The sequence below is a fragment of the Lithobates pipiens genome, unplaced genomic scaffold, assembly GCF_037356315.1.
Source record: "Lithobates pipiens isolate NorthernLeopardFrog02 unplaced genomic scaffold, aLitPip1_a1.2 Scaffold_22, whole genome shotgun sequence".
NCBI classification, from domain to species: domain Eukaryota; kingdom Metazoa; phylum Chordata; class Amphibia; order Anura; family Ranidae; genus Lithobates; species Lithobates pipiens.
Window position 1 is genome coordinate 129,209,966 of NW_027507784.1, and position 17,093 is coordinate 129,227,058.

Sequence of the window (17,093 nt, forward strand, 5' to 3'; positions counted from 1 at the left end):
CACGGTGACGCGCGGGCGCTCTGAGGGGGCGTGGCGCCGTGGTTCAGCGCCTGGAACGCAGGGGTCATGGGGCGGGTCAGGTGACCGTGTGCTTCCGCTTCCGGCCGGCCTTGATGACGCGGCGGCCGGGAAAATTTAAAATGAGAGCTGTTTGTAAAATAGCTGCCTCACTCAAACGATGGAAGAGTGCAAGCCAGCTATGGCGGAGACAGGCGCCCCCAGCACCGGTCCAGCCCAGGTACGTAAGGTGCACTGGCACCCTCTGCTTTACTGTGGGTATGTCTTTGTTTGTTCCCCCCTCTTGGGGGCCTGTCGCTGCAGGTCAGAGGTGGACTTCGCTCTGACCTTTTGCAGCCTAGTTCTGGGGTCTCACTAGTAGGTCTGTTTGGTGGTGGGTCTCTGCACTGGCTTGGTGTTAAGCAACTGGTTGTTGAGAGCTTTTAGTGAATTAAACCTGTATGTCGTTTCAGGAAAAATCACTAGGAAAAGCTAGACCAGGTCAGAGAAAATGTCCTTCCTGCAAAACCCCCCTCAGAGATTCATGGCAGAAGGCAATGTGCAGAAATTGTATCAGAGAATTGGTGGAAGAGGAAACATCTCAACAATATAAGGATTTGTTTTCTTCGGTTAAAGAGCTGACAAACTCTTTGAGTTCAGTCAAGTCCATCCTGATACAAAACCCTCCCGCACAGACCGAGCCTCAGAACTTACCGCCCAGCCCCAGGGCGTCGTCATCCAGACAGGTGGAAACTGAAGAGTCTGGAGACGAAGGGGGTAGTACTCTCATCTCCTTCAGGGATTCTGAGGAGGAGGAAGAGGAAGAAGATAGCAGGGGCTCCAAATTCAAGCTATCACTAGAGGAAGTAGATGATATTTTAAAAGCAATCTACACTACTCTAGAAATTCAGGAAGAAAGAGTACAACTGTCAGTTCATGACAAAATGTACCAGGGGTTGGACGAAACAAAACGGCGAGTTTTTCCTGTCCACAGGGTCCTCTCAGACTCAGTGAGAAAGGAGTGGAAGGACCCAGAAAAAGCCCCTTTCTTCTCTAAAGCTCTCAAAAGAAGGTTTCCCTTCGAAGATAAGGACTCAGAGGTTTGGAATAAGAAACCTAGAGTCGATGCAGCTTTCTCGCAGGTATCCAGACGAACGGATCTAGCCTTTGAAGATATGGGGATCCTTAAAGACCCAATGGACAAAAAAGCTGACTCCATCCTTAAAAAAGCTTGGGATGCCGCGTCAGTCAGTCTAAAACCAGCAATGGCAGCTACGGTGGTGGCCAGGAATCTGGAATGTTGGGTAGAGAAGCTGAAGAGCCATATTGAGGCGGGGACACCCCGCAAGGATCTCTTAGAGTCCTTTCCACTGATCCTGAATGCAGTCAAATACATGGCGGATGCATCAGCAGAATCAGTTAAACTGGCCGCTAGGTCTTCGGCTCTTGTAAATTCAGCCAGGAGAGCAGTTTGGCTGAAAACATGGTCTGGGGACACTGCCTCTAAGGTCAAGCTGTGTGGTCTTCCCTTCTCGGGTGACTTGCTCTTTGGTCCTGATTTAGAGTCTGTGCTGGATAGAACAGCCGATAAAAAGAAGGCTTTTCCAGTTAAGAAAAAGCAGATGGCTAAAAAGAATTTTCGTGCTTTTCAGCAGTCCCATAAAAAAGACCAGGAGCACAAGAGCAGATGGGGTTCACAGAAGGGCAAAGGCAGGGGTGGAGTCCTCTTTAGATCTCCCCCAGAGCAGTCCCCTAAGAACAAGTGACAATATCTCCCCAGTGGGGGGGAGACTGTCAGCTTTTCGCGAACAATGGGACAGGCTGTCTCCAAATCTGTTCGTGAAGAGCGTTGTCGATCAGGGGTACAGGTTGGAGTTTTCAGAACCACCCCCGAGCAGGTTTTATGTGACAACATTGCCAAGGGATCAGGAGAAGGCCTCTGCAATGAAGCTGTTGTTACAGGAGCTGATACAGCAAGAGGTTCTGATTCAAGTCCCAGTAAGCCAGCAGGGCGGGGGTTTTTATTCACATATTTTTCTGGTGAAAAAACCCTCAGGGAAGTACCGTCTAATCCTGAATCTGAAATTCCTGAACAGGTTCATTCGGTACAAACATTTCAGGATGGATACAATTTTCTCCATCACAAAGCTGTTGACCCCAGAATGCTTCATGGCATCCCTGGACCTAAGGGATGCCTACCTTCATATACCAATTCATCAGGCATCGCAGCAGTTCCTGCGCCTGGCATTGAAGGTAGGGAGTTCGGTATGGCACCTCCAATTCAGGGCTCTGCCGTTCGGACTCTCGTCCTCTCCCAGGGTCTTTACGAAGATTATGGCAGAGGCTTTGGAACCCCTGAAATTGAAGGGGATTCCAGTTGTTCCTTATCTGGACGACCTTTTGTTTTTTGCAGACTCCAGGGAGCAGGTCCTAGTCAATCTCCAGAGGGCCCAGTCTCACCTCGAGGGCCTGGGATGGCTTCTAAACCTAGAGAAGTCAATCCTGACCCCCTCACAGGAAATGAAATTTCTGGGGTATACATTAAATTCGATTCTCCAGAAAGTTTTCCTGCCGTTGGAAAAACAGGAAAAGTTACAGCTAGCTGTACAGCGGATACAGAGCAACCAGACAGTCTCAGTCAGGATGGCTATGGCAGTTCTGGGCCTGCTTACGGCAGCAATCCCGGCTGTTCAGTGGGCCAGGTTCCATTCCAGACCCCTTCAGAGGGAGGTTCTGTCAAGCTGGTCCCATCAGGATCCTTTGGAAAAACAGCTAAAAATTTCGTCAAAGACGAAAAGGGCTCTTTGGTGGTGGAGAGACCAGGCAAACCTCTCAAGGGGCCTGGTGTGGACCTTTCCTGTGGACAAGCGCCTTACTACAGACGCAAGTGCCTGGGGCTGGGGAGCCCATCTGGATGGTCAGACATCTCAGGGGGTCTGGTCCAAACAGGAAGCTCAAAGATCATCCAACTGGAGGGAGTTGAAGGCGATCTTTCTGGGTTTAGTGGCATTTCAGCAGAGTTTGAGAGGCCACCATGTTCAGGTGTTGTCAGACAACACAACAGCGGTTACCTACATTATGAAGCAAGGGGGAACCAGAAGCAGGAGCTTGATGGAGCTGGCCAATCTGTTGTTAGCCTGGGCAGAACAGAACACAGCCTCACTATCGGCAGTGCATCTGAAGGGCTCTCAGAATTTGTTTGCGGACCTCCTAAGCAGGCGCAAATTGCTAGAGGCAGAATGGAGTCTGAATCAGGAAGTGTTCCTGATGATCTCCGAGGCCTGGGGGGTTCCTCAGGTAGACCTTTTTGCCAGCCAGCAGAACTCAAAGGTGGACAGATTCTTTTCTCTTCACCGAGGAGATGCAGCAATAGGGTTGGATGCATTCGCTCACCCCTGGCATTACCAGCTGTGCTATGCCTTTCCCCCCTTTCCTCTAATTCCACTAGTACTGAGGAAATTCAGGGAAGAAAGGACAGACTTAATACTAGTCACTCCTTTTTGGCCAAAAAGACCCTGGTTCGCGGGTCTTCGAAACCTAGCCTCGAAGCCCCCATGGAGGTTACCACTCAGAAAAGATCTGTTATCCCAGGGGACAGTAAGTCATCCAGAAGTGGAACTCCTGCAGCTAACCGCCTGGTTTCTGAGGAGGACCTGTTAAAGGCTAAAGGTCTCTCAGATAAAGTAGTAAAGACCCTGCTGTCCAGTAGGAAGGCAGTTACACAGGCAATTTACATGAAGGTCTGGAAAAAGTTCAACTCCTGGTGCAGTTCTAGAGAACTCAAGGTCAAGAGCACGGTGTCCGTCTTGGAGTTTCTCCATGAAGGAATGGAGAAGGGTCTCGCAGCCAGTACCCTGAAGACTCAGGTGGCTGCCTTATCAGTTTTCTTTGAAAAGACTTTATCTAAAGAAACTTTAATTTCTAGTTTTTTTAGGGCTCTTGCTCGAAATAGACCAGTAGCCCTTAAAGACTTTCCCAGTTGGGATTTGTCTACAGTTTTACAGGGTCTCTCGGGAGCACCGTTTGAACCCTTACAAGAAGCTTCTTTACAGAAGGTGGTTTTAAAAACAATCTTTTTGGTGGCCATCACCTCGGCCAGGAGAGTCAGTGAGCTCCAAGCTCTAGCTATTACAGAACCCTTCCTTAGAATTTATCAGGACAGGGTGGTACTGAGGACGGATCCAGCATTCCTACCGAAAGTATCCTCAACTTTCCATCGATCACAGGAAATAGTGTTACCTACATTCTCTGCAAGCCCAGCAAATGCAGGAGAGGAAGTTTTTCACACATTGGATGTGAGAAGGTGTCTTTTACAGTTTCTGAAAGTTACTAAAGAATTTAGAAAATCAAACGCCCTCTTTGTGATATTTTCTGGATCACGCAAGGGGGAGAAAGCTTCTAAAAGTACGCTGGGTAGGTGGCTTAAGTTGGCTATAACAGAAGCCTATAAAGCAAAAGGAGAAATACCTCCCTCAGGTATTGCTGCCCACTCTACTAGATCCACGGCAGTTTCCTGGGCTGAAAGGGCCGGTGCCACGCCTGAACAAATCTGCAAGGCTGCCACTTGGTCCAGTTATTCGACATTTCTCCGGCATTACCGGTTAGATCTACTGTCTGCAGCAGATCAGGCCTTCGGCAGGAAGGTACTGCAGGCAGTAGTCCCGCCCTAGGGTAAGTTTCTCGGTTATCCTCTCCGGGGTTGTCCTGAAAGGCGATTTGAGAAAGACTCAGTTAGACTTACCGGTGACGGTATTTCTAAGAGCCTTTCAGGACAACCGTTACTTCCCTCCCTAGGTTATGCTTAGTAAATGTATTAAGTTCTACCATGGTGTTGTGCTTTCTGTGCTTTGTTTTCCAGCGTCGGAAGGCCACAATAACTGAAGCCATGGAGGAGGAGGAGGTGTTTTTAAAGTGGGCATGTGTTTCCTGATTGCAAGGTGGAGCTACTCTCTCCGGGGTTGTCCTGAAAGGCTCTTAGAAATACCGTCACCGGTAAGTCTAACTGAGTCTTTTTTCTCTCTAAATTTCAGCTCCCCTGTGGCTTTCCATTTTTATTTTTTTTTCCTACACACTTATCTCACTGTCTTATATAGCTGTTTAACCACTTCAGCCCTGGAAGGATTTACCCCCTAAATGACCAGGCCATTTTTTGCGCTACGGCACACATTTTAACTGATTGCACGACGACGTACCCAAACATAACGTCTCCCACCCCACAAATAGAGCTTTCTTTTTATGGCATTTTATCACCTCTGCGGTTTTTATTTTTTGCTCTATAACAAACTATTTTTTACTTTCTGCTATAATGCATAGCCAAAAAAATATATAAAAAAACTATTTTATTCATCAGTTTAGGCCACTATGTATTCTTCTACATATTTTTGGTAAAAAATACATGCATATTGATTGGTTTGCACAAGTGTTATAGCGTGTACAAAATAGGGGATAGATTTATGGACTTTTTATTTATTTTTTATTTATGGCCTTCACTGGTAATGGCTGTCTGCAATTAGCTGGACGGCAACATTGCAGTGGACAAATCTGACCCCAAGTGACACCTTTTTGGGGACCAGTGACATTACAGTGATCAGTGCTAAAAAAAAATGCACTGATCGATGTATAAATGACACGGGCAGGGAAGGGGTTAACACTAGGGAGCAATCAAGGGGTTAGTTGTGTTCCCTGGGTGTGCTCTGTGTGTGTGGAATGGGCTAACCAGAACAGAGATCGCTGTTGTCCCCTCTTGGAATGGGACGACTCCTTGTTTTACTGTGGGTGCGCGCAGGTCCGTCAGACTTGCTGTCCGCTGGCCACCCGTGATCGCTCCACAGAGAGGCAGAGCATGGATCTGCCTCTCTGTGGAGCGATCACGGGTGGCCGGCGGACATTGAGTCTGACTGACCTGCACGCACCCACAGTATCTATTACATGAAACGACATACAGGTACGTTGTTTCACGAAAGAGCCAGCTTGACAAAGTGTATATACTGTGGCTGATCGGCAAGTGGTTAAAAACACTGCTCGGTTACTTCTGCCTAACTTCCTGGACAGACATTAGGTGATAACACAGGAAGGAGTTGACCAAGTTGTTCTCTTTAGTACACAGCCTGCATCATCTACCCTCAGCTGGTCAACTCTTTCCTGTATCATGACCTATAGTCTGGAGTAAGTAAGGCAGAAGTAATCAAGCAGTGTTTTTAAACGGCTATGAAGACAGTGCGGTAAGCGCGTGTAGAATAAATGGAAAGCTGTTTTATTTTAGCAAAATAAGTACATTAATGCTATATTGGTACACAGAAGCTGGAGTAAAAAAAGGTGAACTTTTACCACTTGCCATCCTAGGCTTTGTGCGGAGATATCTGAATGATGCCTGCAGCTACAGACGTCCTTCAGATATCAGATTTTTCAGCCAGTGATTCCCTACACCATAAGAATGATCATAGAGGTGAGTCAGCTGCTTGATTGTTCTTATGGGCTCCCGCTACCCTCCGGCGCTTCTACCGACTCACCACTGCGATCGGTGAGTCGGAGAACGGATCCACCAGCCCCAGATGTTTACCATAGAGATTTCATAGAGAGTCTCTATGGTCGTCGGACGCCGGGCGCGATGTTATGACATCATGCCTGGCCTCTGCATTCAAAAGCACTGCCTTGGCTGGGAAGCAGAGATCGTTTTTGATTTCAGGCTTCCCAGTCTAGAGGTGAGATGCGGGTTCTTATTGACCCTATAGCTCACTGTAAAGAGGACCGATCATGCCATATTCTTATTACAAGGGATGTTTACATTCCTTGTAATAGGAATAAAAGTGATCCAATTTTTTTTTTGGAAGAGTCAAACTAAAAAATGTAATGCAAAATTAACAATAAAAATCTTTTTTTTAAAGTGTCCCTGTCCCCGTGTGCTCGTGCACAGAAGCGAACTCATACATAAGTCCCACCCACATATGAAAACGATGTTCAAACTACGCATGTGAGGTGTTGCCGCGAACATTGGACCAAGAGAAATAATTCTAGTCCTAGACCTCCTCTGTAACTCAAAATATGTAACCAGTAAAATTTTTTAAAGCATCGCATATGGCGATTTTTAAGTCCCAAAGTTTGGCGTCATTCCACGAGCGTGTGCAATTTTGAAGCATGACATGTTGGGTATCTATTTACCCGGCGTAACTTCATCTTTCACATTATGCAAAAAATTTGGCTATTACTGTTTTGTTTTAAAGCAAGAAACTTTTTTTTTTTTCCCAAAAAAAGTGTTTTAAAAATTGCTGCGCAAATACCATGCAAGATAAAAAGTTGCAATGACCGCCATTGTATTCTTCAGGGTCTCTGCTAAAAACAAAAACATATAATGTTTGGGGGTTCTATGCAATTTTCTAGCAAAAAAATTGATTTGTACATGTAGGAGAGAAATGTCAGAATTGGCCTGGTTGGTAAGTGGTTAAAGTCAGGATCACGTTAAGGCCGGGTTCACATTAGTGCGACAAACGCTCCGACATTGGGCGCTCATGACTTGTGAAAATCAATGTTTCCCTATGGGAGCCATCTTAACTGGCCTGACACAAGTGAAAATGCTTCCTGTACTACTTTGGTCTGACTTTGATCCTACTTCAGTCCATTGACTATCATTAAAGTCGGATCAAAGTCGAATTGGCATCTTGCATCATCCGACTTCGGCATGCGACTTGTGCTCTGATGATCTTGAGGGGAAACTTCACGCCAAATTTTAAATAACACGGCATGGGTTCCCCCTCCTAGAGCATACCGGCCCTGCAGTCTGATATGGATTCTAAGGGGAACCCCCCTAAGCCAAAAAAACGAGGTGGGGGTCCCCCCAGAATCCATACCAGACCCTCATCCGAGCATGCAGCTTGGCCAGTCAGGAAAGGGGGTGGGGACGAGCGAGCACCCCCCGAACCGTACCAGGCCGCATGCCCCCAACATGGGGGGGGTGGGTGCTTTGGGGCAGGGTCCGCCCTGTGCCCCCCCCCTCCCCAAAGCACCTTGTCCTCATGTTAATGAAGACAAGGGCCTCTTCCCAACAACCCTGGCCATTGGTTGTCGGGGTCTGCGGGTGGAGTGCTCATCAGAAACCAGGTGCCCCCTTTAATCAGGGGGCCTCCAGATCCCGGCCCCCCATCCTATGTGAATGAGTATGGGATACATCGTACCCCTACCCATTCACTTGGGGGCAAAAGTGGCAATAAGAAAAAAAAAAACACTAGACAGGTTTTTAAAGTAACTTATTAGGCAGCTCCGGGTGTCTTCTTCCGACTTCTCCGAGCTTTCCAGTTCTTCTCCCGGTCTCCGACCTCTTCTCCCAGTCTCCTCCGCTATCTTCTTCCAGCTCTTTTACTAGCATTGGCCTGGTCTTCTCCGTCGTCTTCTTCCCTCTTCTGTTCTTTCGGTGTTGACCCAACGCTCTCTCCCGCTGTAATGCCATGTGCGCGGTGCGCAGCGATTTATATAGGCATCTGGCAGGGTCACCGGGTGATATCATCTGGTGACCCCATCCCTTATGAAGTCACCAGCCCACGTGACGTAATAATGGGCGGGGTCACCGGATGACATCATCCGGTGACCACGCCCAATGCCTATATAAGTCATTGCGCACACGGCATTACAGCAGGAGAGGGCATCGTGTCAACATCGGAAGAAGAGAAGAGGGAAGAAGACGACGGAGAAGACCAGGCCACCTCTAGCAAAATATCGGGCAGAAGATGGTGAAGGAGCCCTGCAGAAGATACCAGAGAGTGGGAGAAGAACCGGAGAGCACGGAGAAGTCTGAAGAAGACCCCCGGAGCTGCCTAATAAATTACTTTAAAAACCTGTGTAGTGTTGTGTTTTTTTTTTTCCCCAGGTGAATGGGTACGATGTTCCCCATACTCATTCACATAGGTTGGGGGAACGGGATTTGGGGGCCCCCTTATCAAAGGGGGTTCCCAGATTCAGCTAAGCCCCCCACCCGCAGATCCCAACAACCAACTGGCAGGATTGTCTGGAAGAGGCCCTTGTCCTCCTCAATGGCGCCCCCTGCCCCAAAGCGCCCACCCCGCCATGTTGAGGGCATGCCACCTGGTACGGTTTGGGGGGGCGCGCTCTCTCATCCCCACCCCTTTTCCTGCCCAGGCAGGCTGTGTGCTCGGATAAGGGTCTGATGTGGATTTTGGGGGGGACCTCCACGCTGTTTTTGCGTCATAGTGGGTTCCTCTTAAAATCCATACCAGACACAAGGGCCTGGTATGCTCTTGGAGGGGGAACCCATGATTATTTTTTTTTATTTTTTTATTTATTTAAAATTTGGTGTGGAGTTCCCCCTCAAGATTCATACCAAACACAGTGCTGGTATTGGCGGGGATCCATGTCGGATCCCTGTTCATTGAAAGCCGGACATATGTCGGCTTCAAGTCGCAGGGCAAAGTTGGATCCAAAGTAGGACGGCTGTCATGTCACACCAGTGTAAACCTGGCCTAAGGCCGAGTTCACACTGGTACGACAAATGCTCCGACATTGGGCGCTCATGTTGCATGACGTGTGAAAATCAATGTTTCCCTATGGGAGCCATCTTAACTGGTCCTACACAAGTCGTTCCGACTTTGAAAATTACTCCCTGTACTACTTTGGTCCGACTTTGGTCCGACTTTGGTCCGACTTTGGTCCGACTTTGGTCCGACTTTGGTCCGACTTTGGTCCGACTTTGGTCCGACTTTGATCCTACTTCAGCCCCTTGACTATCAGTAGGATCAAAGTCGAATCCTTGTCCTAATCGTCCGACGTGTTATTTCCTGCCCCCTGCTGTAGCCCCTCTCATTGTGTATTAGTTTTGATTGGTCAAAGGACAAGTTGTACTTTCTGAAAAGTGGGATCAAAGTAGTATCTGGTTCATGAAAGTCGGATGGATGTAGGACCAATGTCGCAGAGCAAAGTAGAATGAAAGTTGTACATGTAGTATAGTGTGAACCCGGCCTCAAACATTCAATTAAGGCCGGGTTCACACTATACTACACAACAGTAGTAGGACTTTCATCCTACTTTGCGACATCAGTCTTACGTTGGTCCTACATCCATCGATCCAACTTTTCAAAGTCGGACCGACTTGTGTCAGACCAGTTAAGACGGCTCCCATACGGAAACATTGATTTTCACATGCCATGCGACATGAGCTCCCAATGTTGGAGCATTTGTCGTATCAGTGTGAACCGGGCCTCAAAACAGGGTAGCACAGCTGTGCGTGGTAGCCAATCAGCTTCTAACTTCAACTTGTTCAAATAACGTTGACAATCTGGAAGCTGATTGGGGCAGCTGTGCATAGAAACCAGATTTTTTTTGCTCTACAGAACATCGGCTGAACCCATTTAAAAAAAAAATGAACATTCGGCCATGAGTGCCATCATGTAATGACCGGTAAAGCATTCAGTGGACATAAATAATTCATTTTTTTGTTCAATTTTTTTTACATATACCAAGTGCAGATAGTTCGGACAGGAAACACATTAAACTTTCAATTCATCTTTCAGCAGAAAATTAACAAACTTGTCCTTCGTTTTTTTTTTTTTTTTTTGTTTGGCTCAAAAACATCCCACGATTATCTATTTTTTTTACCTATTAACTGGCCGAAAAACAAATTAACTGTCTAAGTGACGAATTTCGACCGATTTTTTTATTTTTTGTATATTTTATGGCCAGAATAAGATAACACAAGTAAATTTAAGGCAATTTGTGACTTACTTCCTATTCAATAAATATTGTCATGCTAAATATAAAGCAGTTTATGTAATGCAATGTTTGAAGATAGTAATGCTAAACTTGTATTTTTTTTATTTTTAATCTCTCTAGGTACTTGTAAAGTGAATTTCCCTGACCCCAACAAGTTACATTATTTCCAGCTGGCCGTGAACCCAGGTAATCTGGATATTACTGTGTAGCCTTATGCTCTGGATGAATGAAACCGTAAAAAAGAATTGCCACAAAAAAAGGAAACGATATAGTGCTAATAACCGATGCAGCTAAAAGCCCCCCGATCCCTCCATTAAGAGTACCTGTTGCAAGGGATGTTTACATTACTAGTGACAGCAAAAATCTGTGATAAGAATTTTTTTCTTTTTTTTTTTAAAAAGGGACAATGTAAAAAAAAAAAATCTTTCTTTCTTTCTTTCTTTCTTTCTTTCTTTCTTTCTTTCTTTCTTTCTTTCTTTCTTTCTTTCTTTCTTTCTTTCTTTCTTTCTTTCTTTCTTTCTTTCTTTCTTTCTTTCTTTCTTTCTTTCTTTCTTTCTTTCTTTCTTTCTTTCTTTCTTTCTTTCTTTCTTTCTTTCTTTCTTTCTTTCTTTCTTTCTTTCTTTCTTTCTTTCTTTCTTTCTTTCTTTCTTTCTTTCTTTCTTTCTTTCTTTCAGCATTCCGACCCGAATGATTTTTAAAATGTTGCATTTGGAGATTTTTAGGTACCGTCGTTTGTCACCATTCCACGAGTGTGCGCAATTTCAAAGCATAACATGTAAGGTTACTATTTACTTGGTGTAACATCTTTCACATTATACAAAAATATTGGGCTAACTTTACTGTTTAGTTATTTTTTTTTTTTTAATCCATGAAAGTGTCTTTCTCATTCGTTCATTGACACACAGTGCTTCCTTATTCAGAACCATAGGGTTATATCGCCCCCTACAGGATTAGGACACTAGGCAGAAAAAAGAAACTTTGATACACCCATGGGCAGTCCTGGGTAATATATACCCCCCTCAATGCTATAGGCCTTCAGTTTCTTTTCTGCCTAGTCAGGAGTGATGACCTAGTTCCCTGCTGGGATCTCTAGTCCTGGCAAATTACATTTTGTTTTTTTGTGGATTTTCTGCAATCAACTGCTGGACATTTGATCCAGTGCTCTCCCCAGTCTTGCCAGCGAGCACGTGCAGACCGTAGCTGCGGACTAGGTCAGCTGTGACATAGCCCCACTGGATGGGGGCTGGCCCTACGAGTTAAGCATCTCCCAAGATCGCGTTTCACTGGGTCTCGGCTCGAGTCCTGCCGCCAGGTGCAGTGCTTACTGGGGGGGAGGCACTGGGGGTCTGGTGCCTGGATCCTCTTTCTTTCTCTTTCAGAGGCTTTCCTGGGGTCTGTGTCAGCCTCATAGCGTGGTTGGTGGCCATTTTGTAGCCGGCATCTTTTTTTCCCCTTAGTGCCCGCTGACGACTTATGGCTGGTGGACACTTTTGTGTAGCTCGGTGGCCACGATTTGGTGGTTTTTGTGCTTAGGCAGTGGCCGTTACTGTGTAGCCGAGATGGCGTTTTGAGCAGGCAGACACTCCTCCTTTTAAACCGGTGCTGACTTGCGTGTTATCCTCCTTCCTCTGACGCCACGTGTTTGTGGGTCTACACTTGAGGCAGCAGGTGCTAAGCCGGTGGGGTGTTGAGTCTGGTGGGGTCCCTTCCTCTCTGCTGCAGGCTGTGGGGTGTCCTGTTGTTCCGGTACCGCTACTGGCGTGGGGGGTGTCCCTTTGCATTGGTCGCTCTCGGTGTATGGACTCTCAGGAGCATGTTTTCCCACCTGGTGCCCTATTGGAGGCTGCAGGTCCCCCACACTGACGGCTGCCCTGGAGTCCTTTGTGTCCAGGGTGGAGGTGGCTCTTGGGCGACAGACTAGCTAGAAGCGTCCCCCACCTTCCCCTGCTCCATCTGTCTCATCACATACTGAATCTGATTTGGCTGCCGTGGACGGGGCCCACCGTGCGCGGTCTGTGGCTGCACTCCTAGATTTTTCAGACTGTAAGGATAATTCCTCTGCCCCGCTGGCTGTGCACGAGAAGGTGCTGGTGGACACACAGATTGCATCTGTGCGGGAAGCGTTAAAAATGGAAAGCCATGGCTGCGATGGAGGTGCCGGTCCCTTTTGGCACTTGCAAGCCACCTCGTGCAGGAAAAGTTTCCCTTATACCTCCTTTTTTCACAAGTTTGTCTAAGGAATGGGAGCGTCCAAAACGTCACTTTGCGGTCCCAAAGTGCTTTGCTGTGCATTACCCTTTTGACGAGAGTCTTCTCAAGGAGTGGACGACTGCACCTGTGGTGGCTCTCGATTGAACAAAGCTGCCATAATTCTGGTTGAAGACTCTCCAGCTTTTAAAGATCCAGCTGACAGGAAGGCAGAGTCTCTGAGCCACACTATGTTCACTATTGCGGGTTCAGCGCTTTGGCTGGTCCTGGTGTCTCAAATGCTGACAAAGTAGGCAAAGCTGTTACGCCATGACCTGGAGTGTATTCAGTTTCCTCCTGGCTTCACTGAATTTGTGGACCCAGCTGGTCCAGGGGCTGCAGTTCGTTTGCGATGCCTCTTTGGACTCAGCTCCTTTTGCTTTCTAAGCTGTCTGTATCAGTGGTAGTGCTTTGAGTAAAAAAAAAAAAATCCCTAGCTCATCTGCCTTTTCAGGGCGATCATTTGTTTAGGGCCACTCCTGGATGATATCATTAAGAGTGCCGCAGTCAAAAAAGGGAAAAGAGCCACATCGCAAGCATGGTGTTTCCTTCTCGGGACACAGCGTTTTGTCCCTCAGGGTCCACTGATAAAGGCTCAATGTTTTTCAAGCTCTGGTTGGGCTAACCGAGAGCAGGGTTATCCAGACCCTAGAGGCGATTCAGTTTGCATTGTGCGCTATACAAGTATTTCATTCATTCATTCATTCATTCATTCAGACCCCCAAGATAAGGCTCCTTCTGCCTTGAGGGGCGTCCTCACCTGTGGCGGGCATCTTCACTGGTTTCCGGGCCTGTGGACCTCTCTGATAAACGACATGTTGGATCCATGAAGTGATTCTGTCTGGTTACAAGATCGAGTTCCAGTCTTGTCCCCAAGCAGATTTTTTCCATCCAGTCTGCTTCTGTCTCTGCACTGTTAGCCATCCGGGGTGTGGCGCAAGTCCTGTGAATCTAGAGGTGATTGTTCCAGTGTCGGGCCATTCCCAGGGTTTTTATTCAAACCTGTTTACAATCCCAGCACCTGATGATCTTCCTGTTTTTGTTTCCGCGTTGCTGCTGCTATCTGCAGGAGAAATGGTACACTGCAATTACCTGCAGTTATGTGCAGATAGCTGTGCTAAATCAGTCCTGGACGCAGTAACATTTTATTTTTTCTAACCTCAGAAAACCCCATGTAACAAAACTGTCACTAAATGCAGTGTGTGAATGAGGCCATAGGAAAGCGTTGTGTGAGTTTAGGTGCGATAGGTAACTTACTGCAGCTAAAAGCTGAACTCTATCCGCCCGTGTGTCAACAATGGGTCAGAGGAGGAGCCGCCGTGGGACAAAGATGACAGTTCTTTAAAAATTATTATTTAAATTGGCGATAGCTTGCTTTTAAAGTGGATTTTCTAACAGGAGAATCTGTTATTATTAAATGATCAATCTGTTTTTCTTCATAGAAACGGAAGCAGCAGAAAATAAACTCTGCCTGGGTTTTGTCAAGATCTTTGTAATTGTCCTCCTATTAATACAGTGTTTTTAGTTTTATGTCTAAAATGATTATTGCCTGCTAGTGTATTATGTGGTGCTATAATGCTTTTTGCATGACCTATACTTGGTATCTAGAAACCCTGTCTCCTAAAAACGTTTTTGATAGTTTCATAAAGCTTGAAATGCTGAGAAAAGAGTAGTACATGAATGCTGTCTCACAGATGCGTCTGTCACCAGACATGTACCGAAGGGCCTGAGGTATGTAAAGAACTTGGATATCAGGCAAAGTGCATTGTAGCGTGTGATCAGCATCTGTGCTGGACATCATAACCCACTTTCCTTTTGGATTAGCACAGCGTTTTTTGTTTTTTTTGGGATGTTTCCTTGTTTTATTATAATTGGTATAATGTTTACATATGGTTAAAGAAGCCCCTTTTTCCAAAACTATTCAGTACCCAATATATGAGGATAGCCTTTGTTTTAATTTAATTTACTCTGACCATTGTTACACTGACAGGCTTCTAAACAGTTCCCAACTGGCAGTTAAAAAGTCTAACTCCATTTTGCCTTCATTAAAGCATAGTTATTATATGTTTACATTTAAAGAGGAAGTAAAGGCAATTAAAAAAACAAAAAACAAAACACACTCTGTAAGGCAAAGGCATAATGAGCTAGTATGCATAGCATTCTAGCTCATTATGAATAACTTACCTGAGAACGAAGCCCCCAAAGCAGTCCTCCATCTTCCTCTTTTCCGCTGCCATGTATCCCGGAGCGATCTGCGGCCTGCCCAGTGCTCCTGCACGCCGCTGTCTACGGTGCATGCGCTGTAGACAGTGGTGGCTGTGTTTTTTGTAAATATCTCCTAAACCGTATAGGTTTAGGAGGTATTTCTTGGACCTACAGGTAAGCCTTAATCTAGGCTTACCTGTAGGTCAAAGTGGTTTGTAAGGGTTTACAACCACTTTAAGTAGTCTAGTCTGTCCTAAAATGAAATGTCTTTTAATCCCATGCACAGCAGCACTCACACTGGGAGGAGGAGGATCACAAATTGGTGATCTTGTGCTTTGCACCAGCATACTAACAGGAGAGCATAGTATAGAGATGACCTTATGCTACCCTTTTGTTGTCTTAGATGTCTTGAGTGGTAGACCATGTTTTATTGCTTAAAGTGATATTAAAGGCTTTTTTTTTTTTTAACAAATATGTTATACTTCGCTGCTCTGTGCAGTGGTTTTGCACAGAGAACCCCCGATCGGCTGCAAGCTCTGATGACTGTTTTGGGGGGGGGGGGGGGGGGGGGGGACTTGGCAGTACCCCTGTCAGAACACAATAGCTCTCAGCAGGGAGATCGCCGCACTAACATTGGATGTTCAGATGCTCTCTATGCACGTCCACACAGTACTACTGAGTCTGAGGTGCGGCAAAATATATTTTGAGGGCTCCGCCCCCTTTGTCTAGCAAGAGAGCAGCCGCAGACGGCGCAGATATCACCATAATCTGCCGGGTCTTGTGCTTAGAAACCATGCCTCTGTTTCCTTGCATGTTAAAGATGCAAAGCAGACTGGGGTGTTCAAGCTCTTTTTAAGAAGCACAAAGAGACAGGCAACGTTGAGGATCACAGAACGCTGGCTGTCCAAGCAAACTTATTGCAGCAGATGAATGACACATCACGCTTCCCTTCAATATCGCAAGACATCCAGCATGCCCATCAGCAATGGGAAACCAGTGGGACCCAGGTACACCCATCTAATGTCTGGTGAAGTCTGGCCACAAGTGATCTTCATGGAAGAATTGTGGCCAAAAACCAATACCTCCGATGTGGGGAAAAAAGGCTAAGCGACTCCACTATGCATGAAAACGGAAGAACTAGGGTGCAGCAAAATGGCAGCAGGTGCTTTGGACTGATGAGTCGATGTGTAATTGTAATTAATCATTCTAAATATTTGGCTGTAACAGGAGGCAGCTTGTTTACCGCAGGGCTGGAGAGCGGTATAATGAGTGTCTGCAGGCAACAGTGAAGCATGGTGGAGAATCCTTGCAAGTTTGGGACTGCATATGGAGTTGGAGATTTGATCAGGATCAATGGTGTCTTTAAAGCTTTTAACCCAAAAAAATAAAATGAATCCTGTCCTTTTAAAGCATGTTATACAGTGCATATGTTGTCATTTGGGCCCCCTGTAATACCTGGCTAAACCTGCCTGGCTATACCCTCCCCTCTGTAAACTGACCATGATGCATCATGGCTGCTGAGCCCTGACACACCATGGTCTGTTTATGTGCCTCCGCCATCCACAGCCTTCCTGTCGTCCTCCCCATTCCCTCCCTCCCTGCTTGCCTGCCCCTGTGCCAGTGCCAGCCCCCTGCTTTGTTAACCACCTCAATACAGGACACTTATACTCCCTTCCTACCCAGGCCGTTTTTCAGCTTTCAGCGCTGTCACTTTAACAATTGTGCAGTCATGGTACACTGTAACTATGTGACTTTTTTTTTTTTTTTATCATTTTCTTCACACAAATGGAACTTTCTTTTAGTGGTATTTAACCACTTCAATACTGGGCACTTAAACACCTTCATGCCCAGACCAATTTTGAGCTTTCAGCAATGTCGCACTTTGAATGACAATTGCGCGGTCATGCTACACTGTTCCCACAAATAGAGAT

General features: G+C 46.3%; 1 protein-coding gene across 5 annotated transcripts in view; it reads left to right on the top strand.

Moving 5' to 3' along the window:
• UBE2F (ubiquitin conjugating enzyme E2 F (putative)) overlaps nt 1–17,093 on the top strand; it is a 396,663-nt gene that overhangs the window by 33,203 nt on the left and 346,367 nt on the right. For all 5 annotated transcript variants that reach the window (XM_077448309.1, XM_077448308.1, XM_077448307.1 and 2 more), the window contains one exon: nt 10,831–10,896. In XM_077448309.1, coding sequence (XP_077304435.1) covers nt 10,831–10,896 — 66 coding nt within the window. The remainder of the gene's footprint in view (nt 1–10,830; nt 10,897–17,093) is intronic.